Source organism: Schistocerca nitens, chromosome 1, assembly GCF_023898315.1.
Source record: "Schistocerca nitens isolate TAMUIC-IGC-003100 chromosome 1, iqSchNite1.1, whole genome shotgun sequence".
NCBI classification, from domain to species: Eukaryota; Metazoa; Arthropoda; class Insecta; order Orthoptera; family Acrididae; genus Schistocerca; species Schistocerca nitens.
Genome location: NC_064614.1, coordinates 266,172,717 through 266,198,968, shown reverse-complemented (window position 1 = coordinate 266,198,968; position 26,252 = coordinate 266,172,717). Strand labels below are relative to the sequence as shown.

The following is a 26,252-nucleotide window of genomic DNA, read 5'->3' as shown; positions in this document are numbered from 1 at the left end:
AAATAAGCTCAATGAGTTCCTTTCAGTCGGAATTACATTCACTTCAGTGTCAATACGAACATATCATTGTAATGGGTGACTTGAACATCGACCTGTTAAGAGACACTCCCTCTGCAATAAACCTAAGAAGATTGTTTAGTTGCAATAGCATGAACATTCTTCCATTACAACCTACGCACCATACGGCGCTCAGTCATGCTCTTATAGACGTAATCGCAACAAACCGCATGACAAAGTAAGAGATGTTGGTCAGACCTCTGCCTCAGGCCTCTCAGCACATGATGCAATATTCCTGGCCTACTCTGTGGAGCCCCCAAAGATCAAATCGCGTTACATAACTTGTAGGAACATGAATCGTATTGATCCTGACGCTCTAACAGCCGGTTGCCCAGAAATCTCATGGCATCAAATAATCAGAGAACCTACAATCGATGGCAAAATTAATGAACTTGGTGATAAACTAACTGCCCTCTATGACAAACATGCACCCGTACGCACAATCCGTATAAGAAAATCTCCTGCTCCATGGCTGACAGCTGAATTACGTCAAATGATGAATAATAGGGATGCTGCCCACAGGCGTTTCAAAGCAGATCCGAAACCCGAGCGTTTCGAAGAATATAGAAAGCTACGGAACTGAGTGAAACAATGCATTCGCATTGCTACAATCAGGCACGCTCGCTCCCTTGTATGCAGCGATCTGACGCCCACGACGTTACGGAAGAATCTCCGTAGCTACGGGGTTGGAAAGGCAAAATCGGAAACTGCTTTTCATGTCTCAGCTAACAAATTAAATGTATTCTTCTCTGCATCTCTGAATATCCACACGGCTGATAATTGCCATCCACAAGAATCCCCTGACTGGAAAACTAACAACGATACCTTCCATCTAAAACACGTAACAATAAATATGGCAAGAAAAGCAGTAATGAGAATCTCTTCTGATGCGATGGGCAACGACAGTATCAGTATAACCATGATTACGAATGTTGCCTATATCTTAGTACCTGTCTTAACTGACATATTTAATTTTTCCCCTGTGAAAGGAATATGCCCCACTGCATGGAAAAGAAGCATAATTCGACACATCCCTAAGATCGAAAACCCGTAACTACATAGTCATTACTGACCAATTAGCGTACTGCCTGCTGTTTCCAAAGCACTTGAATATATTGTTCGTAATCAAATCACTGAACACCTACATGAATTCGGCCTATATGATAAATTTCAATCCGGTTTCCATAAATACCACGGCACAAACACTGCTTTAATTAAAGTAACTGATGACCTGAAATATGCCATCGACAGCCGAAAGGCAACAATATTGACGCTACGAGACTTCATCAAAGCTTTTGACACTGTTAACATTGACATATTGCTCAGAAAAATGCAACAGCTTACTTACTCAGATAGTGCCATGAGATGGTTTGAAAGCTACTTAAAAGACAGACATCAATGTGTTGTCTGCGTAAATGAAAAATATTCCTGGAAACATGTCTCCTTGGGAGTGCCACAAGGATCAGTCTTAGGACTACTTTTGTTTTCTTTATATGTCAATGATATTTCGTCGGTTCTGTCCTCCTGTAAATATCATTTCTATGCCGACGACCTCCAGCTCTACCTAAGCGTCAGACCTGAAGATATAAACACTGCAATCGTTCAGATGAATGATGATCTTGCTTCAGTAGTGACATGGTCGAAAAACCTGGGGCTGAAACTAAATGCAAAAAAGGCACAAGTAATCTTAATAGCCCATCAGAAATTAATAAATTCGAAATTCCGCGAAATACTGCCTCCTATTCTGCTCGTCGGTATTCCAATATCATATCAGAAAACAGTTAAGTACTCGGGTGTAACTTTGGATGAGCATCTCAACTGGGCGGAGAACACAGTCGCAGTGTGCCGGAAGACGTCCGCTTGTCTCTATGCTCTCAAAAAGTTTCGGAACGTATTTCCACAAGACGTGAAACGCCAGCTCGTGTAAGCACTCGTTCTACCGAACCTCCACTATTGTGATGTAATTCAACAAGGCATGAGTAGTGAAAACAAAGACGGCTAGAACTAACCATGAATGCCTGTGTGCGTTACACCTGCAACATTCGCCGATATGATCATGTTAGTACTTCATACTCCCAGCTAGGGTGGCTGCGGCCGGACAAATTCCGCCGTGACCTCCACCCTCTACGTCTACTTCACCGACTCCTCGTCGCGCAATAACCCCAGTACCTTGCTTCAGAGATTAAACACCTTTCATGTCATCATACTCGAAACACGAGATCACTGTTATTTGGTATCCTAATTGTGCCCACTCACAAAACAAAAACTTTTGCAAACTCCTTCTCAGTTGCCACTGTCCGCCTCTAGAACAAACTGTCCCTTACCTTGCGCAAAATTCAATCCCCTGCTGCTTTTAAGAAGAAGTTGAAGCATTTCCAACTATCATCCTCATAACGTTTTCCACAAAATTAATGTATAAGGCCAATCCTCCCCTCTGTCAAATAGCAAAGCTAGTGTCTCAAATCTTGCTCCTTTCTCTTCTTCCTCTTCATCTATCTCTATTAGCCACGCAGTCTTCTTTTCCTTTATATTTCCTTAATTATCTTTCATCATGTCTCTATTCGTCTCCTCCCTTCACCATCAGTCTCCCTCAAACTCCCTGCTGCTAGCACTCCTATCTAAAATCTGTCCCTTTCATAATATCTAATTATAACAGAACTTATCATCTACGAATATAAACTGTATATGTATGTATTTTTCCAGGTGTGCCTTTGTAATTGTTTATTTCACTTTTTGTGCTAGATGTAGTTTAACATGCCTACTAAAACATATGAATGTAAAATAAGTGTCCATACTTTTCGTTCAGTTCAATCGAAAACTCTTGCAACTGACAGCACAATAATGCATACAGCTTCAGAAATTTACTATTCATATCAGCAAGTTGTTCACGCACCCGGAGTCTGCAAATTTAGCAAAAAGTGTTTCTTGATGTTGAGAACAATAAATCCCATATGTCGATTGTTGTAATTTCTGGCTATTTCATTGCCAATTAAAGCTTTAAATTGCTTCTGCATGGTGCTGTAATGTCGTTTCATGGCAAATTTGCAGTACACACCACTTGTGCAGTACCCGTCGCTTGCGGGCCAATGGCAGCTCGTGAGTAGTCATTCTGGGTATTCACAAATTTTTGGATTCAGATAAAAATGAAAGAGTGAAATTAGTAGCATCTGCTGTATAACTGTTACGCTTATCAACAAACTTATACAACTACAGCCAATGCCAATAATAATAATAACAGTAATAACAACAACAATAATAACGTGCATAATTTGTCTGCAAAAAGAAAGAATTTTTTTGTGGAATTTTATTATATTGTACATAATTAAGTACAGTTTAGGGCAAGAACGAAATAATTTTTAAGCTTTCGCCACTCTCTGTTTCGCGTTTCTGTATAAGTGGAAGTTCTCGTACTTCTTTTTCGGACAAGTATGCAAGATCCCTAACAAATGTATTGGTTAACGAATTAACTTCCGGGCTGAAAATCAGACATTCTTACCTTGCACCCACACAACACCTTAAAACTTATTATATACTTCTTTGTTAAGTGTTCGCTTGTAGTCACGCTTGTTTGGTTTCGTCTCTTTCTCAGTCACCGGATCTGGTCTGAGAGGCCTTAGTTCCTTTGCGGCTAACTGATCCAGATAATTTTCTTTTCTGTTAGCACTCCAAACAGATTCAACAGAGTTCATGTTGATACTGCATACGAAAGCCTATTCCTGCACAGTAAACAACCAGCTTCAAATACAAACTGCTTTTTGTGGAAATGATTAAATTCGAGTAGTACTGTCTACCATCATGGCCACTTAAATAGAACACAAATGAAGTGCTGAGAACCATAAGCGCCAAAATCACATCGTCGTCGGTCCTACAACTTTTCGTGAATGTTCGTATATGCACTGTGGGCCTAGAGCAAAGATAAACCTGACCCATCTTAAGTTCAACAGATCTCAGAAGCACAAACAAACGCTACAGTCTCACAATCGACGGTGATGTGCTTTATGCTGTATGATAAAATTCAAAACTTAATATACTATATCTCATTCAGAATTCGGAATTTATACATCATCAGATATCCGGGATCGAATTCTGCATGTAGATATAGCGTTTCAAGCTCTATGTGAAACAGATGGTTCAAATGGTTCAAATGGCTCTGAGCACTATGAGACTTAACATCTGAGGTCATCAGTCCCCTAGAACTTAGAACTACTTAAACCTAACTAACCTAGGGACATCACACACATCCATGCCCGAGGCAGGATTCGAACCTGCGACCGCAGCGGTCTCGCGGTTCCAGACTGTAGCGCCTAGAACCGCTCGGCCACTCCGGCCGGCTACAGACCAGTGTAGAGAAGTGGCGAAAAGCAGAGTCGGCTGCCTTCTATGACGAAGGTGTTGAAAAGTTGGTACAACGCTACGACAGATGTCTTAGTCGGAGCGGCGACTATGTAGAGAAGTAGCTGGAAGGTGTAACAAACTTTTGCAAATAAAACATTTTTTTATTTTCATTTCGCGATGGGTCGGATCTTACTTTCTGAATACCCCCCTTAGTGCTGTAGGCTTCACAGGAAACGTCAGGCAGCTTTATCGATGTGTACATCTGCGCTCGACCATGGTACAGTATTAGACGTAGGTTAATTGTGTATCAGTATTTCCCTTCCCTTTCCTATTACATTTACGGACGGTACACACAGACCGAAGGCTCGGATAGTACGAATTTGTGTGATTTTAGAGCTGCTTATAATTCAGTCTTCCAAATTTAGAAAGTGTCATCCATCCTCGATTCAGAAAGTGTACAACCATCACGTACCTCCGTAACCAGTGTCATCAAACGACGAACAGTGTTACCTATTCTGATGATTAGAAACATTATGACTACCTACTTAATAGTGTTATGACCTGTTTTTGTAAGACAATACAGTAGACATTCTCGGTCGCATGGATTCGACAAGTCCTTTGGTAGGTTTTCCGAGGTATGTGACACCAGTTGTCTAAGCACAGATCACTCAGTTCCCCTATGTTACGGGCTACTGGTTTGTAGGTGTGGAGTTGGCACCTGATAGCGCCATATGTATCTTCGAACCACTGCAATATGGTTCAAATGGCTCTGAGCACTATGGGACTTAACATCTATGGTCATCAGTCCCCTAGAACTTAGAACTACTTAAACCTAACTAACCTAAGGACAGCACACAACACCCAGCCATCACGAGGCAGAGAAATTCCCTGACCCCGCCGGGAATCGAACCCGGGAACCCGGGCGTGGGAAGCGAGAACGCTACCGCACGACCACGAGATGCGGGCCACACTGCAATATGATTCTTGTCTTGTGACAAGGGCAGTTACTCCGCTGGAACACGCCATCGGCGTCACAGGAAACGTCAACATCTACACCTCCTTGACTATTCTCAATTAAGTACCTGCAGATGGTTCGTCCAACCACCTTCAACCTATTTCCCTACCGTTCCACTCACGACCAGTGCACGGGAAAAACGAACACTTAAATCTTTCCGTACGTGCTCTGATTCGCCTTATTTTATTACTATGATTGTTTCTCCGTATGTGGATGGTTGTCAACAAAATATTTTCGCAGTCGGAGGAGAACGTGAGAACGTCGGAGACTGAAAATTCGCCGCAACGAGAAACTCCTTTGTTTTCATGACTGCTACCCCAACTCGCGTATCATATCCGTGACACTCTGTCCCCTACTTCGAAATAACACAAAAGGCTACCCTTCTTTCAACGTTTCCGAAGTCCTCCTTCAATCCTATCTGGTAAGGATTCCATACTGCTCAGCAATACTCCGGAAGTGGACGTACAAGCGCAGTATAGGTAGTATCTTTATCAGACCTGTTGCATCTTCTAAGTGTTCTACCAGTAATCGCAGCCTTTTGTTTGCCTGCCCCACAATATTATATATGTTATCGTTCCATTTTAAATTGCTCGTAACTGTAATTCCCAGGTATTTAGTTGAATTGACTGCCATTAACTTTGCGTGATTTATCGTGTAATTGAAATTTAATCGATTGTTTTTAGCACTTATGTCAATGACCTTATTATTTTCATTAGTTAGGATTAGTTGCCACTCTTCGCATCATAAAGATATCTTGACTAAATCATTTTGCAATTGGTTTTCATCTTCAGATGACTTTATTAGGCGATAAATGACAGCATCATCTGCAGACATCGTAAGAGGGCCTCTCAGATTGTCCCCTACATTGTTTGTATACGAGTAGATTAGGAACAGTATTGGGCAGCCCCAGGTATAACTTTTCTTTTACTGGTTGTCTTTCCGTCAGTTACTACGAACTGTGAGCTTTCTGACAGGCAATCACGAATCCAGTCGCACAACTGAGACGATACTCCGTAGGCACGCAATTTCATTAGAAGTCGCTTGTGAGGAACAATGTCAAAAGTCTTCTGAAATCTAGAAATATGGAATCACTTTGAGATCTCATGTCGGTAGCACTCATTAGTTCATGTGAATAAAGAGCTAGTTGTCTTTCACAATAAAAATGTTTTCTGAATCCGTATTGACTATTTGCCAGTAAATAGTTTCCTTCCAAATAATTCATAATGTTCGAACACAGCGCATGTTCCAAAAATCCAATGGAAATAGACGTTAATGGTATAGGTTTGTAATTCATCGCATTATTCCTATTTCCTTTCTTCAGGCCGGTGTGACCTTCGCAACTTTGCAGTGTTTAGGTGTGAATCTTTCGTCGAGCGAGTGGTTGTATATGACTGCTAAGTGAGTAGCTATTGTATCAGTTTCCTCTGAAAGCATAAAGGGAGGCAGGTGGTCGCTAGTGGACCACAGCTGTCTTGGTGCCTTCAACTCATGGAACCCCAGGTGAATGTCCCCATAATATAACACTGTCCCTGACGGTTTGTGTTCACGGTGCGATGCGTGTTTAGATCATCCGATCGCCTGGATGACGGCGAATCCGGACTCGACCATCGACATGGTGTAACAAGAAACGTGATTCATACCATCAAGCGACACACTTCCATTGATACAAAGCTCAATACCAATGATGCTGTGCCCATTGCAATCGTAGTTGACTAAATCGTTGGGTCAACATCGGAAAACATAGGTATCGTCAGCTGCGGAACCCAATGTTAAACAATGCTTCGAAACACTTGCGCCTACACTAGGATTGTGATCGTCATATCTGCCACAGATCACACTGCCTATCCTGCTTTACGGAGCGGGCAAGCGTGCGAACTCTACGTTCTGGCGTGAGGCCTGGACGTCCAGTGCCTTGTGACCTACTCGTGATTTCACCGTCCTTCAGCTACTTCCCATGGACACTGACGATAGTAGCACGTGTACAGCCGACCAGCTTCGCCGTTTTCGAGATGCTCTTTCCCAGGCGCCGGTTCGTAACAATCTGTACTTTGTCAGAGTAGCTTATGTCTGTGGATTTCCCTATTTGCGGCCGGCACTATCTCTAGAATGATTTCCCAATCGTCTCAGCCCATATACTTTCCTTATCGAGTCAGGTGCACACAACGCCACCAGGTGCCACTCAGTCTGGTGGGGGAGCAATGACCATAATGTCTTGGCTCATCAGTGTGTAATGACCATGCAATCACAGCAGTGTTCGAGAGTAGTTAAGGAGATTCCATTTCTGTGTGGCGCGATTGACTGGCGAGTAGGAAAAAAAAATTCAGTTTAGTTTCTTGAACGGGACCAGTTGAAAGACGGCGAAACTGACGGTTTCGTCGACTTTCACATTGTCGAGATCTGAGAGTCAAATTACACTCCCGGAAATTGAAATAAGAACACCGTGAATTCATTGTCCCAGGAAGGGGAAACTTTATTGACACATTCCTGGGGTCAGATACATCACATGATCACACTGACAGAACCACAGGCACATAGACACAGGCAACAGAGCATGCACAATGTCGGCACTAGTACAGTGTATATCCACCTTTCGCAGCAATGCAGGCTGCTATTCTCCCATGGAGACGATCGTAGAGATGCTGGATGTAGTCCTGTGGAACGGCTTGCCATGCCATTTCCACCTGGCGCCTCAGTTGGACCAGCGTTCGTGCTGTACGTGCAGACCGCGTGAGACGACGCTTCATCCAGTCCCAAACATGCTCAATGGGGGACAGATCCGGAGATCTTGCTGGCCAGGGTTGTTGACTTACACCTTCTAGAGCACGTTGGGTGGCACGGGATACATGCGGACGTGCATTGTCCTGTTGGAACAGCAAGTTCCCTTGCCGGTCTAGGAATGGTAGAACGATGGGTTCGATGACGGTTTGGATGTACCGTGCACTATTCAGTGTCCCCTCGACGATCACCAGTGGTGTACGGCCAGTGTAGGAGATCGCTCCCCACACCATGATGCCGGGTGTTGGCCCTGTGTGCCTCGGTCGTATGCAGTCCTGATTGTGGCGCTCACCTGCACGGCGCCAAACACGCATACGACCATCATTGGCACCAAGGCAGAAGCGACTCTCATCGCTGAAGACGACACGTCTCCATTCGTCCCTCCATTCACGCCTGTCGCGACACCACTGGAGGCGGGCTGCACGATGTTGGGGCGTGAGCGGAAGACGGCCTAACGGTGTGCGGGACCGTAGCCCAGCTTCATGGAGACGGTTGCGAATGGTCCTCGCCGATACCCCAGGAGCAACAGTGTCCCTAATTTGCTGGGAAGTGGCGGTGCGGTCCCCTACGCCACTGCGTAGGATCCTACGGTCTTGGCGTGCATCCGTGCGTCGCTGCGGTCCGGTCCCAGGTCGACGGGCACGTGCACCTTCCGCCGACCACTGGCGACAACATCGATGTACTGTGGAGACCTCACGCCCCACGTGTTGAGCAATTCGGCGGTACGTCCACCCGGCCTCCCGCATGCCCACTATACGCCCTCGCTCAAAGTCCGTCAACTGCACATACGGTTCACGTCCACGCTGTCGCGGCATGCTACCAGTGTTAAAGACTGCGATGGAGCTCCGTATGCCACGGCTAACTGGCTGACACTGACGGCGGCGGTGCACAAATGCTGCGCAGCTAGCGCCATTCGACGGCCAACACCGCGGTTCCTGGTGTGTCCGCTGTGCCGTGCGTGTGATCATTGCTTGTACAGCCCTCTCGCAGTGTCCGGAGCAAGTATGGTGGGTTTGACACACCGGTGTCAATGTGTTCTTTTTTCCATTTCCAGGAGTGTATATAGAGTGATATGTAGATCGAATTAATTTGATTTGAAAATAGCGTATTCCTTTATTTTTATTAAAGGTTATCCCATACTGATTGCCAATACATGAAGTTCATGAAGTACTTGTCGGTGTTTTATTCTTGAGAATTACGTTTGGCTGGGTTGGCAATTTCACAGACAGACAGCGGATCAAAGTGGGCCGATGGGCACCATCAACTTAACGCAAGTTGTAAAGGTGCCACTGACACCAGGTGGGATACTGTTCGGCGAAGACAGTTGTATGCACTGGACAGGGTTAGCGGACGCCCGTCGCGAGCCGAAACAATGCGGATAGCAGGTAACGCTGTCGCTGGAATTCTGCATGAGATGCCTGCCGCCTGCACGTTCCTAAAGCGTTTTTCTACGGTGAGGACGTTGTAAAGCACAGTAAAGTTCCCGGAAGGCGGGCAACAACGAGCCTTGGGAGGAGAACGCAGAGAAGACGGCGCCAGTTAGCCGATAGGTGACCAATATACCGGTAGACACTACGCAGGCTCTGTCAAAGCTACAGGCATTTATTGGCTCTATACTCTCGGCAGGTGTGAGGATTCTATAGGCGTGAGACTGCAACATTCTCGTCCCAAAAATGTCTGTAGCTTGGTCCTCTTATATATAAAGCAGATAGGAATCTTTGGAGGGTCGTAGGAAACAACATGTTGACGCGCTCCTTTGAGGCACCGACAGGACAGAGCCAAAACACATTTCTTTCTTTAGATGTAGGACGCTAAGCGCGAAAATGAGTGACTCCATTGGTCAGCCTGGTCTGACGTACTAGTTTTGGAAAATTCACTTAAAAGGTTGTGTTTATATAAGTAATTTATTAATTCGTCTTTCATAATTGATTCTATTATTTTTGAGAATGGTGACTGTAGGGAGAGGGCTGGTGATTTTCTATGTCTTCTGCATTAATTTTCTTCCGCAGAGGTACAACTCTTGCCCGTCTTAAATACTCTGGAAATTTCCCCGATGTGAATTATTCATTTATTATGGTTCTTAGAGGATCTTCTAAACTCTCTATGCATTGTTTCAGTACACACACCGGGCCTTCATCTAAGCCTACTGAGCTTTTATTTTATTTTTTTTTAGATTTTGTCCAGAGTTACTGACTTTATGCTCTGAGGCAGGTAGCAACATCACAGTTATTTATATGTGAGTTATTGGTTTCTGGGAATTTAGCTGTAATTTCTCTGCAATACCTGAAAAATGATCGATCACATAATTTGCTATGTGCTTTGGAACATTTATTACTTTAGCCTCCCCTACATATCAGTATGTTATTATGCCTCTGTTGGTGTCCCTGTGTTTCCTTTTTAATTGCTTCATTAAATGACTATTTTGCAGCAGTCAGCGGATTCCTGTAAATCTTTATACACCTGTGCTAGAAATTTACGAACTCTGAGTCATTACGACTCATTTCATGGAACTGAGATAGTCGTCCTTAAGGTTTTGGTAGGACTTATTAATACCTCCTGTTTCAATTTGTTTTTAGGAGACATTAATACTGATGTAAATAGGTTGGCAAATGTATTTTCGAAGTTCAATTTTTTAAATAATATCGAGCACTTAGAGATCAGATGTATCAACCTTCTTTTCCATTTCCATTTTATATGTAGCTCATGCCTAGTGAAACCTTATCTATCGATACACCCGTCTGCTACCAGAGCAACATGCACAAACTCGGCTGCGACCAGTGCCGTCTCTAGCCCCACGTTAATCCGTCTCACAGATCAATTAAGGCGTAGCCGACCATGATGTCCCTTCCGCGGCATACAATGAAACAATTTCGCAGTGACTTCATTGGTACATGTGGATACTGCAAAATGTGTTGCGAATAGATTTTATAATAAAGAAATAATAAATTAAAACGTCGCATCCGATGCTGAAATTATGCTGTGTGGACAACGAAAATGTGATAGACTATAAACTGTTTCGTGCTATTATTTCGTGGGAGGTGTCAGCAACAAGACGTTTCTAGAAGTTTTGACATTATGTGTAAAGTTTGTTGGAAGTCGCTAAGTGCTCTCATTCTCAATTACTGAATGGATATAGTGTGGGAAATCTGCGCCCCGGGAATTACACTACCTCAAGACGTATTCATAGTTTCTAACTCTAAAGTTTCATCTAGTGTGTTAAACCTCTAACGGTAGATTATGCCTCTCAATTAGTAGGTTATAACAGCAATTTAATTTTTAAATTCGGTCAATAATCATACGAAATACTTAAAATCAAAATTTCGTTAGCTCTGGAAGACGTTGAACAGGCAAACTGCAACAAACCTGGGTGACCAGATGACCGTTTAGTCATACAGATCTGATGATCAGAAAAAGAAAAGAAGTATTAATATGTTGTTTGCATCTGAAAAAAACCCACTCAGAAACGTTATTTACGTAACTATTACTTCAAAAAGGGCTCTACGATAACACATCTTAACTCCAAATGTGAAATTGGCAAAATGAACAGACCGATACCGCATTGTGTTGTTAAATGAAGATACCGATACCCAAACGTATGAAATGTCATACCCCTAAAAAGAATGCGGTCCCGTTAAGCTGGCGGTATCAGTAAGTTCAAAGAATGCAAGAATACGGCATTGTGATGCATAGACCACTCCTCAAGTTGATGAAAGTTTTACGAAACCATGCAGTTTACAGGGCGCCGACTTTATCTCACACCATCAAATATGAGACTGTATAACCGTTCGCTCGACGAAAGATCCATACCTAAAGACTGGAAAGTTGCACAGGTCACACCAATATTCAAGAAAGGTAGTAGGAGTAATCCACTAAATTACAGGCCCATATCGTCAACGTCGATATGCACCAGGATTTTAGAACATATATTGTGTTAGAAAATTATGAATTACCTCGAAGGGAACGGTCTATTGACACACGGTCAACATGGGTTTAGAAAACATCGTTCCTGTGAAACACAACTAGCTCTTTATTCACATGAAGTGTTGTCTGCTATTGACAAGGGATTCCAGATCGATTCCGTATTCCTGGATTTCCGGATGGCTTTTGATACTGTACCACACAAGCGGCTAGTAGTGAAATTGCGTGCTTATGGAATATCGTCTCAGTTATGTGACTGGATTTGCCATTTCCTGTCACAGAGGTAACAGTTCGTAGTAATTGACGGAAAGTCATCGAGTAAAACATAAGTGATATCAGGCGTTCCCCAAGGTAGTGTTATACGCCCTTTGCTGTTCCTTTTCTATATAAACAATTTGGGAGACAATCTGAGCAGCCGTCTTCGGTTGTTTGCAGATGACGCTGTCGTTTATCGACTAATAAAGTCATCAGAAGATCAATACAAACTGCAAAACGATTTAGAAAAAAATATCTGAATGGTGCGAAAAGTGGCAGTTGACCCTAAATAACGAAAAGTGTGAGGTCATCCACATGAGTGCTAAAAGGAACTCGTTAAATTTCGGTTACACGATAAATCAGACTAATCTAAAAGCCGTTAATTCAACTAAATACCTAGGTATTACAATTACAAACAACTTAAATTAGAAAGAACACATAGAAAATGTTGTGGGGAAGGCTAACCAAAGGCTGCGTTTTATTGGCAGGACACTTAGAAAATGTAACAGACCTGCTAAGGAGACTGCCTACACGACGCTTGTCCGTCTTCTTTTAGAATACTACTGCACGGTGTGGGATCCTTACCAGGTAGGATTGATGGAGTACATCGAAAAAGTTCAAAGAAAGGCAGCAAGTTTTGTATTATCGCGGAAATTCCAGTCACCAACTTTCTCCTCCGAATGCGAAAACATTTTGTTGACACCGGCCTACATAGGACGGAAGGATCACCACGATAAAATAAGGCAAATCAGAGCTCATACGGAAAGATATAGGTGTTCATTCTTTCCGCGCGCTATACGAGATTGGAATAATAGAGAATTGTGAAGGTGGTTCGATGAACCCTCTGCCAGGCACTTAAATGTGATTTGCAGAGTATCCATGTAGATGTAGATGTATCGCCGCGAACACAAGTGGAATAACTCTTCCGAACACCACAGACAGCAACAATCAAGTTCTGGTTAATCACGAATCCCTCATAATGGTTTCAGCACCGCTTCGAACCTACTCTTTTGTTGAATTCTTCCTCATTATTTGCTATTACGGTTTTTTTAACACTGGAGTATCAGACTTGATTCTCTAAGATCTGATCACCTTTCATTTGAGACTTCTATAAAAATTATCGCAACTGTGCTTGAATACTACACACCTCTTTTCCACCAAACAATGATCAAGCGACTTTCTCACAATACACGTCAAAGAATCAATCCAGCCTGTCAGTATCACATTACTTCTACGGATAGCGTGCAGAATTCTGCAAGAAGCCGTTAATGATTACCGTTTTCAGGAATCCTCCATCTGCTTGATGCAATGTCAACTGTTCCACGGTAGATACAGAATGACATCATTGGTTAAGCGAATATCTCTTCCTGATTTACTAACGAGTACATGAAAGCCTGAAGAACTCCGCGAAAGCGCGTAAAAAGGTGACTTGAATAAAATTGTCCTTCTTTTAGGGCTCCGTAGCTCAATCGGTGGAAACGAAACCATTATAGGATCATTTCGTTGTCTGTGAGTCTGTCTGTCCGACAGTTAAGAGCCCGCGTTCTCAGGAACGGGTAGAAGTATCAAGTTGAAATTTATGTCGCGTATCGAGGGCTACAGAACGTTAGGGACGCGAAAAATTTACGCTTCTAAGCCAATGCAGTCACAAGATACGGCGATATCAGGCAAATATTTTTCCACTCGTAAATAGGTTCTAGAATCAGAATAGTGACACACAGTTAATATAGGAGCAAGCGAACGGGCAACACTCCGACAGTGTAAGTTCCGTGGCTGAAATAATTTGCCTATCGGATCTTTCCATCTTCAGCGCATTTTCAGCCGATCACGCGCTATCCGAAGATTCCCTCGCAACTGATTCTTTGCCTGAATAAGTCGACCTACTTTCTATAGAAGGCATAGTACTGGTTCCGTGATATACCTCAGAGATTCACTTGTTTAAATGTATCGTTCGGTCACCCATCAAAAACTGAAAGAGCACTGGAATATACACTCCTGGAAATTGAAATAAGAACACCGTGAATTCATTGTCCCAGGAAGGGGAAACTTTATTGACACATTCCTGGGGTCAGATACATCACATGATCACACTGACAGAACCACAGGCACATAGACACAGGCAACATAGCATGCACAATGTCGGCACTAGTACAGTGTATATCCACCTTTCGCAGCAATGCAGGCTGCTATTCTCCCATGGAGACGATCGTAGAGATGCTGGATGTAGTCCTGTGGAACGGCTTGCCATGCCATTTCCACCTGGCGCCTCAGTTGGACCAGCGTTCGTGCTGGACGTGCAGACCGCGTGAGACGACGCTTCATCCAGTTCCAAACATGCTCAATGGGGGACAGATCCGGAGATCTTGCTGGCCAGGGTAGTTGACTTACACCTTCTAGAGCACGTTGGGTGGCACGGGATACATGCGGACGTGCATTGTCCTGTTGGAACAGCAAGTTCCCTTGCCGGTCTAGGAATGGTAGAACGATGGGTTCGATGACGGTTTGGATGTACCGTGCACTATTCAGTGTCCCCTCGACGATCACCAGTGGTGTACGGCCAGTGTAGGAGATCGCTCCCCACACCATGATGCCGGGTGTTGGCCCTGTGTGCCTCGGTCGTATGCAGTCCTGATTGTGGCGCTCACCTGCACGGCGCCAAACACGCATACGACCATCATTGGCACCAAGGCAGAAGCGACTCTCATCGGAAGACGACACGTCTCCATTCGTCCCTCCATTCACGCCTGTCGCGACACCACTGGAGGCGGGCTGCACGATGTTGGGGCGTGAGCGGAAGACGGCCTAACGGTGTGCGGGACCGTAGCCCAGCTTCATGGAGACGGTTGCGAATGGTCCTCGCCGATACCCCAGGAGCAACAGTGTCCCTAATTTGCTGGGAAGTGGCAGTGCGGTCCCCTACGGCACTGCGTAGGATCCTACGGTCTTGGCGTGCATCCGTGCGTCGCTGCGGTCCGGTCCCAGGTCGACGGGCACGTGCACCTTCCGCCGACCACTGGCGACAACATCGATGTACTGTGGAGACCTCACGCCCCACGTGTTGAGCAATTCGGCGGTACGTCCACCCGGCCTCCCGCATGCCCACTATACGCCCTCGCTCAAAGTCCGTCAACTGCACATACGGTTCACGTCCACGCTGTCGCGGCATGCTACCAGTGTTAAAGACTGCGATGGAGCTCCGTATGCCACGGCAAACTGGCTGACACTGACGGCGGCGGTGCACAAATGCTGCGCAGCTAGCGCCATTCGACGGCCAACACCGCGGTTCCTGGTGTGTCCGCTGTGCCGTGCGTGTGATCATTGCTTGTACAGCCCTCTCGCAGTGTCCGGAGCAAGTATGGTGGGTCTGACACACCGGTGTCAATGTGTTCTTTTTTCCGATATATATTGTATATTATGCTTTGGAAGGGTTGGTTTGTGGGAGAAGACTGAGAGGAAGAAGGAGATACAAGATGATAAGACGACATAAAGGAAAGAGGAAATTATGCAGACCTGAAGAGGATGGCAGAAGACCGGACAGCCTGGAGAACTACCATGTGAAAACCTGCCTTTTGGCAGAACACTGATGATGATGATTCAACGGGGCGCAGAAGCCTACATTGAGCCCTTTATCCCACGCAGACCTTGATTTCATGCAGTTCCACAACCTATATGGTTGATATCGACTACTTGCCGAAAGATATTATACCACAGACGTTACCTTGAACACCCCCACAGTACAGAAATCAGTTCAACACCAGACTCCGACTACATCAGCAGAGCAGAAGATAAAATCAACTGATTACTGTTCGCTTGCTCAAAACACATAAGGAATAGCGGTTTTTTTAAACTTGTATTGCTTGAAAGTGTAGTTTTTTGCAGTGATCAACTTACGTTTCCATATTACATCAATCAACGTACGTATCTTGAGCTGACAAAGAGACCCATATTTTTATACTTTTCATTTTCTGTCAGTCACTTTGTTTTCCATAATATGTCAACTAATCTATCTAAAATTGTGTAAATGACATTTCTTGTTAAACTTTTAATTTTAGAGCTACGTATCTCAATCAGTAAAAACAGAACCCTTATAGAATCACTTTTTTGTCTGTCTGTCCAACTGTTGAAACCCCCGTTCCTCTTTGAAAGGGCAGACGTATCAAGCAGAAATTCATTTCCCGTGCTAACAACTACGTAAAAAGTTGAAACTTCTTAGTCAATACACTCAACAGAAATCGCCATTTATGTCACATATTTTGAGTCTCGAACATTCACTCATCAAAACCTATAAGACACTTCCCGGTGACAAGTTTGTCAAAAAGCAAGGTTCCGCAATGCAACTATAGGAAAAAAATCCGAAAATTGTTAATTTATAATTATATCACACGAAAAAGTATTTTTGTCATTTGTTATCTATATGTCTGTCCTTCTGTTAAGATCGGGTGTACCTAACAAGTTGAAATTTATATCACATACTGCGGACTATAGTTCCTTGGCGGGGTAATATATGTAAGCTTCCATGCCAGTGCAATCACAAGACACGGCCATTTATGTCGCATATTTTGATACTCGAAAACTCACTCATCAAAAACTGTAGGGTACTTCCCGTCGACCTAGAATCAAGACATCTGGCAAGAAGAAAGGCTGCATGGTACATGTAATAGGAAAAACGGAAACTGTCAATTTGTAATTATCTCATACAAAAAAATTTTTGTCATTTGTTATCCGGCTGTCTCTGTCCGTCCATCCGTTAAGATGACTTTTTTTCAGTAACTGGTAGACGTATCAAATTGAAATTTATATCACATACTAAGGTTTATGGTCGCTTGGTGGTGTAAAAAAGTTAACCTTCTAACGTATTGCTGTCAAAAGATACAGCCATTTATGTCACATATTTCGATATTCACAAACTCACACATTAAAACCTATAGGGAACTTTCTGTTGAGCTAGAATCATGAAATTTGGCAAAGAACAAGGTTTCACAGTGGAAGTAAAGAAAAAACATCAGAACATTGTTGATTTTTAATTATATCACACGAAAAAAGTTTTCTTTTGTCGTTTGTTATCGACTTCAATCTCAAAACTGAAACATTCCCGGGACCGATATATTGCCAGTATTAATGTCGATAGCAGACAAAAATCATCGAGATTCTCGATTCCTGGTGTTTTGGCTGTGACTTCTTGTAATGTTTTGGTTTGTAGTTCCTGAATGGCTGAGGAGGGGGTGGTATGACAGGTGGGTGGCCAGTTTTCACTCACTACAACACAAAATGCATACGTAGTTAAGATAACTTTATCACAGGAACCAATCGAATACTTATCTTCAATGATATCCAGTCTGAAGAAATCAAATAACATGTACTAATTCTTGAATCTTCTCCTTCTCCGTAACACAACTAAATACAATGAATAACGTTCCCCCACAGCTAGCTGAGGTGCGAGGCGACGACTATCACTGTGGAAGACTAGAGCACAGTGCGAAGTATTGAGGTGCAATGCGAACTGAGTTCCGATGCGGCGTACTGAGGTACTGAGTTTGAGACAGTTCGGTTTTTTTTCTTGATTGGATTTCAATTTCGACCTCCCCTACCCCCCCCCAGAGGGGGGGGGGGGGGGGCTTGCAGCAGCGTAATATGCTGCTCTGTCCTACAAACAAGAAAACAGGTGATAAAACGGTGACATTGTAAAAAACTGTAAAATGGTGTTAAGTTGTGAAATTTAAAATATAAAAACACTGTGCTGACGATGCGGATGAAGAGACACAAGAAGTAGACAGGCACAATTAAAAAAATGGCGAGAGTCTGGTTTCTGTTCACACGAGATAAAAAACACAACTTGCGACAGTATGGCGGCTGTTCGCAACACTGACAGGGGACGCACAAGAATGAACACTCACTTATAACAGCACTATACAGGAGACACGGCGGCAGATAGGGGGAGGGGGGAGGATCCGGACCTATGAGGGGGAAAAAGAGGGAGGAGAGGAAAAGACAAAAGGGGGAGCCGATGGAGGAAGGGAACAAAGAAAAGGGGGGGCGCTAGGTGGATGCGAGAAGGAGTGAGAAAGGCAGTGGAGGGGAGAGCAGAAAGGACTCAGTCGAGAGAAGGGAGGCAGAGAGAGGGTAGGTGGGGAAAAAACAGGATGGAAGGGGGAGAAGAGGGCGCCCAGGGAAAGGACAGAGGAGGTGAGGATCAGAGTTGATAGGAGGGATAAATGGAGGGAGAGAGGGCGTCATCCTGGAGGGGGAGTTGACGGAAGCCACCTTGGGAAAGGAAATGAAGGGTGTAGAGATGGAGGGTAGGGGGGACACAACAATGAAGGTGTGGAAGAGGGCGGGAGTTGGAGAGGAGAGGAGCAATCAAGGGATGAGGGGGATCAAGGAGGTGGGAGCTGTAGACCATGTTCGAGGAATAGGAGCAGATGGGGGAAAGGAATCAGGTCGTAGAGGATCTGCATGGGGGACGGGAGGTGTTTACAGAAGGCGAGGTGGAGTGCATGGTGCTCGAGGATCTGGAGGGACTTATAGAATTTGGGGGGGGGGGGGGGGAAGGGCAACAGCTCGGTCGGCGGCGGCGGCCTAAATGCACGCTAAACAGGGGGTGTTATCGGTGCGTGGCCTGGGGGAGTGTCTTGGTCTTCTTTTGTCATAGGCGCGCCTAGTTCGGCGCCTGCTATACAATGTGTCCTAGCACTGACCAGTGTGCTGGCGAAGGCTTGCGACAGCACATCCAGTATGGATGAGCTGTCTATATACGCAATTAAATTTGTACAGAATGTACAGTGCGTGAGTCCTACTCGCACCTCGCCAAATTTTATATTCCCCATGTTATTTCAATCATTTTATCCACCGTTTAACTGGCTTAATTGCTTATAGTCTCCAGAGGCCAAAAAAAGACAATTTTGCGAAAGTCACATCTTTATCTGCAGGAAATTCTTAGGGCTGCAGGATCCGTCCTACGCTCTGTGTCTACTCTGTCAGTCCACAAAGTTTCGAGGCTGCGTTTTCAAAAACTAAAGAAAAGTTAAAATTGTGGTTTTAATGCTTAGATTGTTCTACATAGTCTCCCTTGCTTGAGTACAATGCACGGATCACACAATCGTGTGAAACCATCAGAAAAGTCCTTCTTTGGTACGTTATTCGAATCGCGCATCACATTGGCTTCAGTGTCGGTTTTGACCCTTAATGTGAATTTCTGCACTTTGTCGTCTTGTGGTAGATTCGTCACCCATGGAAAAGAACTATCCGCGTTTTGGATTTCAATCAAGTCGTAGCAGGCATACAAGCGTCGTTGCTTTGGCTCGGGAGTCAAGGTGTGCAGGATGAACTTTGCCATCACTGGAGAATGTCTGGAACGCTTGACTCAGAGATGTTGCATTACGGTTTGTGACACAACAACGCTGACACACTGCACTCGCACGTTTACTATTTAATACTCCACGGTCACAATTGATGGATCCGATGCACATCTGTTGTTTACAGTTATTAATTCAAGCTGTCAGCGTTGTTGTGGCGCTTACGTCGCTTATACGCCAGGAATAAAATCAGTCTCGAAACTTTTTGAGAGGACACTGTATAAACATTGACATAGGCACACTTCAGCTAAGAAAGGATTGCACTGGTAGCGTTACTGAATGTTAAGTGCAAACGTAAGTCATTTTGATATTCAATGACATTATGACAGCATTTTTTCATTCGTAATACCTATTCTTAAGTATTATTTTATTTTTAAACCAAGTGGAATTCCATTCACTGCTTACCACAGGTAAAGCAACTGAGATGCTGAGAGACATGGGGCCCAAAGTACAGAAACATAGTACTGAGAAAAATAGATGGTCTGAAAATCAGATTTATAGACAAACAACCAGTCTCACAGGTCTCAACTGTTTTTAACCAAGTCTCAACATTCTGTACTTCCTATGAAAAAAAAATCTATTGACCTTATGTTACGAAATGTTAATTAATATTCAATACTGCATTTGTTATTAGCGTTAATCCACAAAATTTCCATGTACAGGCTAGTGATAACAAGGTCTTCTTACAGTTGTAAAGTTTCTAACTAATGTGAAAATAAACCCCAACGTAAAAAACAGGTACCAAATGCACCACATACGCAGTTATGACCTATTCTAACATGGTCCTCGTTGTAATCAATTGCATGAATCACGTTCTGTGGCATGAGGTTCGGATAAAGCTTTCAAAAATATTGGTAACATTTTCGAAGAACAGCGATCTTGTAAGCTACATAAAATTAGTGAAAAACAGTCTAGATCGCAATGGTTTATAAAACAATTTTAATTTATAAACCATTGCGATCTAGACTGTTTTTGACTAATTTTATGAGATAAAAATTCCGATGTACCTCCGATTATGAAGTACTACTGCGACGTACATGATGCAAACACTAAATTATGTTCTGTACCCTAGATAACTACTGATCAGTGAAGAGCAACAAAATTATACCTTGTGCTTTGGGCCGTATCCAAGAAAAGGATGAGACGGCTTTCCGTGGGTGTTGTACAATGTGGGGCTACAGATATAGACGAAGCTGGTTCACCTTAAGATCAACAGATAGAAGGAGCATCCATACATGCTAAAACCTCAAAATCGATGACAGTGCTTTTTAAGTCCTTATGGTTGTCAGCACTTCAATTGACTGGCCTCAAAACCGTTTGAATGTGTTAAAGCAACAGAAACATAGAAATATCTCTCTATTATAAATTATGCATTACCACTAAAGGTCACTGAAAAACTTGCAATAGCTATAGTGCCAAATATCTAAACAAATGGACTTCTTGTCTATTATGTCTGATTTTAATCTGACCTTAAGGGTGAGTTCTTGTTTAATCAGAATAAAGTATTTTGAAAAAATAGAAATATCGATAAAATCCTTACATGTCAAATGTAACAGTATCCCATAGAAATAAAAGCTGCTTACCAACTGCGCGTTGGTGAGCGATACGCAGTCTATTATCTTATCACACCGATGCAAATACACACAATAGCCTTGAGGTTAAAATAACGTGTATGTTTGCGGAACACAGACTACCAAAATTTTTTATAGCCCTGTAATACTGACTCACTTGATGTTCATGTCACTTTTCAAAAAATCTCTTAATGACCTAATTACGTGGATATAGCCGTGTGCTGAAATCGCCAGGAAATCTCGCATGTCATTGTCAGAATTCACAATTGATGTCACGCAAGGATATGCCATGTAGGGCCACTCCAGAAATACTAGTTTCGAATTTAGGAGTCACGCATATGTATCATGAAACAAGTGTGGAACGAAATTTAGAAACCGTATTACTATGGAACTGTAATATACAAAAACCCAAATGAGAATTAAAATAATGAGATAAATTAATGCAGAATTAAACTCATGTAAAGAAAAACATGAAGAACACCCGAAAATCAAGGGGAACGGTTTCATGAGATGGCCACAGAGGCCCCGTAACCCTGCAGGACACATCAAGCGCTAAAGCTACAATGATGGTCATCATGAAAGGCAGCATTCAGATGATTTGGTATAGTAGTAGTATTAGTAGTAGTTTTATTCGTCTGTATATCTCTTTTACAAGGATACTGGACATGCCTTGATACTGCAATTAAAGAACAACGAAACTGAAGTAATTCATATACACAAAAAGGGCGGTCTTGAGGTACCTTAAACGGGACTAGAAAGAAACTATGCGGCTATGTAGTGCATTAAGTAATAAGCTATGAATCTGGCTATATGTTGCAGTGAGCAATTTGTTGCACTCACATTGAAAATATATTTTACGTTGTGTGCTTTATTACTCGCTCTTTGGACAAACCATGTATGTAGCTATCTTTTAAAATGCTATCTGGCTTCTATTCCCACATGAATTATCCATTTTTGGTCGTAGCTAAATCAATTACAGTTACTCTTTACAAAAGCCAAGTTGACTTCCCTTCGTGTTGGGGAACCGAATACTTGGACGTCGTTCAAAGTTCATGTGACCTGATCTTACGAGTACTTCTCTTCAGAAATTTGAAACATTTTCTAGTGGGCAATGTAAAGTTTTCGATGTTTCCACGGTAAAATGCTGCTTTAGCGTCTGTACCCTACTTGTACAACCGCAAATGAAACGTTTTCGTTGAAAAGAAATTTATAATGCCCAATAATTTGTCTGCTAAATAAACATATTTCGTAGCTGCATGGTGAATTTTTTCTTATACTTCTTTGTATTTTCTTTGTGCGATGACGATTTCATGTTCATTTAACTTTATGCTCCTGCTTAAGGTTTTCACAGTGTATAGCTACGAGCAGTAGGTCAGTGTAAGAACAGATAAATTAAGACTAAAACTATTAGTACATAAATACAGAAAATATTGTTTAAATAGATGGAAAAATAAGATGCTGTTTAAATGACGCTCTCTTTGAAGAACGTAGCCATATTCTCCACGTTCATACTCTACCTTAGCCCTAAGACATTAGTTTTTGTTGGAATTTAAGCTACGGTCACTTGTGATTCTCCAATCTTCGCCAATTACATTATAAAATATCTTCACATAGCCTCGCCTTCTATAATCAATATAAAAATGTTTCTCCAGTCTCGACAATGCTAATCAAAAGAAGTACGAAATACTGGGCTGGTGGCAAAAGCCGCTAACGGGTGGTAATTTTTCACTCTACATATAGAGGTTCACATCCGTGATAAATGTGCCCAAACGCCCATACATATACGGTAGTGCTGAATTCTTATTACTGACACTTTTACACGTTGCTCTTTCCACACAGCTATGCAGATCATGGCACACTGTAAGCATAAGTATTTATTTCTTATTAAAGAACAGCTTCATACAGAAAAATGTCTAATTCAAGATCCTTCTGTAGTATTTGTTGTCTTGATAGAAACTGCATTTGAAAGAAATAGCTGACATGTTACTTCGAAGACAACGGTAATATACCTGAATACCATATCCGTTTATAAAATTTATGACTGTGACTGAAGCAGTTTTTCACACTGGACAGTTTTTTAACAGTGTCAGAGAGTTAACGTTCCAACAGTCAAATTAGTAATAAAGGCTGGAACTTCGTTTTTACTTTGTGTGGAACTCATCAACACGCACGCCGCGAAGACACGAAAGCCACACTAATACCTTACCTAAATGTCAGTGCTTATATGTCCGCATTGCATATAAGTTGCAACAATACCTTGTACCTTACGCTATTTACTGTGGCAAGGGCGAAATAAGTTGTCAGAGTTGAAATTCACTTCCTCTTTCATTCTGAGTAATAGTCTCGAAATGTCAAGTAGTCAGCAGTGGCAATGACAAGCGCTAATTCTCAGCACTTTCAGTACATAAATCAGCCTTGAATAAGCATGGCTACTCCATCACGTGTCAAATAACGTAGTTTTAACGAGAGAAGTAAAATTGGAAACCTAATGGTACCTCCCGTCTACAAAGATATTCGTCGACTTTCAAGCGAATTCATTATCATCTCACACACTCATTTTGTAGTGACAGCTCGACTGACAGAGATGGATAACACTACCACCCCATTATATTTATTAAGATCGCTCTAAATTTGGGAACAGGGAAATGAAAAAAAAATCAAGTTACTCATTTCGCTAGGATAACATCCATCCCGACACTAAGCATCCGTAGCGTTCTCTATTTTCTTCAGTTCACTTTTTAAAAACGCTTTTGTTCCAAAAGGGTTTCTGTACACGAAGACATTCCATTTCGCTGAAACTAAATTCTTTTACTCTTTTCGTTGATTCTGTGAGTAAAAGTTTTTTGCTGGCCCAGAATGCCAACCCGAATCGTTGCCCATAGTGGACAGTACGTCAACAGTTGTGCTATTCGACTGACGGACCGACTGCGTCGCCTGACGGACCGACAAAAACTGTCGCAGTATTTCTTTGCCGAAATTCTCCTCACGCACTTTTCCCTTCATCTGCAGTTAACTGGATGCCAGACTTTTTGTTCTCATGTTTCGATTAGTATAATTTTTACTTATATGGTTTTTAGTCTGCGGTACACACTCTTTTCCGCCAACAGAACGACTGCTTGCTCGAGTTCAGCCAATAGTGCAGCGAATCATAGACACGCCCATTATTTTGCAATTTGGTTTTCAATTTGACAGCTGTATGAGGCTCTAAATGGACACCTTTATTTCAAAAACTGTGCCTGGTGGCTTCTGCCCACTATGCAGGCGAGTAGAATAACATCAGTTCTATGTGCTCCTCGAATGTTAAAGATACTGAACTCATTGCTTTCCAATGAGAAAATAATGATCAGAAGTTATTTAAAGGCGAATTTTATTTTATCTTGGAAGAACACAGTACTTGAAACACGAAATGATATGTTAATGCGAAAAATACCGAATTTCACCTTCTTTTGCTGTCTACGTCAAACTGTACGTTCACCTATAAAAAGCAGAGCAGTTAAAAAACTGATCAGAGGAAGACAAAGGTGTACCACGACCAATTAAACCAAGTCTGGGAGAGCACTGTTGTTCCAATCTACCTTCTGGCAGAGGACAGCTCCACGTATTGTAAATTTAGTCGTTACTACTATTTTACGTTGAATGATTATCTGTTAGACATCTTGTATACAATAGTTGTATGATGAGACGTCCCCAATGTCCTTATTGCACTCCTGAGCACCGGACTACTAGACATACTCCCTCCAAAGATTTCCAGTGAATACATAACATTCGACAACTCGTTGTCCTGTTGCAGGCAGGACGTTCGGCGTGCACAGCAAACGGAGAACTATTCACACCTGCAGAAGTTCTACATGCGCACCTTCGAAACTTTCGCCGAGATCTGTGCGCTTTTCAAGGTAAGCCAGTCAGCTGCACTACTTCCAGGAAACACTTGCTGTTTTACGTACGCTGTACTACTTGTGTAATGAACGTGAAACAAGGGGCTAACTAATTCTGAAACACAGGACGTCATCACTTTTTCCACTTCATTGGTTAAATGTCTGAGCGGGTCGGAAACAAGACTCCCTAGAAATTACGCAATGGATTTTTCTCCCAATTATTATAGTCAGTAGTGGAACATAGACAATGAGGTATCAAATCGACAAAGCGTGAGATCTGGTTTTGCAATAAAAGGTTTAATTGCTTGAAAGTAATTAGAGTAATTCAGAGACACTCAAATAGTAGTTTGAGGGAATTTTTTGTCGGAATTTTCATAGCCAAACCAAGAGTGGAAAATTGACAAATGAGGTACTAAAATGACCAGCGTCAGGTCTAGTTTTGCAGTAACAGATCTGAGTAAGTAAGTAAGAAAGAAAGAAAACACATTAGAGAAACACCTGACACACCGGTGAATGATGCCTGAAACTATGTACAGTAATTCAGATGGCGACTGAGAATGTAAAGTTTGAGTAAGAATTTTAAAATTTTAAAGAGTACTAGAGGATATTTTTCTGGTGGAACTTTAAATTATGGTAAGGACATCATCTGCTGTACATAATTCTAGCATCATTAAAGGCGTGTCAAATGCTTCTTCAACGAAATTTTTTCCTTACTTTTAGACAAATGACTCAAAAGACATGTCGCCTTTTTTTAAAAAAATTTTATAGTCAGTTTTGATTTTGGCTGTGTCGCCCTGTTTGTTTGGAACTCGGCTTTAAATTGTGCAGCAAGTTCAATCGTGTTGTGTTATTGACTGTTATGGGTTTAGTATCCTGAAGGGCTAAGAGGGGATTCCAGACCTAGCTGTCCGTAAGCCAAGATTTAAAAAAATAATAATTATGCAGAATTAAAGTTGTTCCAGATAAACGTTGATACAGCACATCATTAATATTGACAGAAGTGCTGTAAACGATTAACTACATAGTTATCATGGCGAAGGACTCCACCACTGAGAGGGACATAAAGTTCCAGGTCGTGCGTCATCCATCCGACCGCAAG

At 42.6% G+C, this 26,252-nt stretch overlaps 1 protein-coding gene across 1 annotated transcript in view; it reads left to right on the top strand.

Moving 5' to 3' along the window:
* The window catches only part of LOC126235368 (probable E3 ubiquitin-protein ligase HECTD2), a 313,075-nt gene that overhangs the window by 59,168 nt on the left and 227,655 nt on the right, over positions 1-26,252 (top strand). Inside the window, exon 3 of the mRNA XM_049944094.1 lies at positions 25,069-25,171. Within this exon, the coding sequence (XP_049800051.1) occupies positions 25,069-25,171 (103 nt within the window). The remainder of the gene's footprint in view (positions 1-25,068; positions 25,172-26,252) is intronic.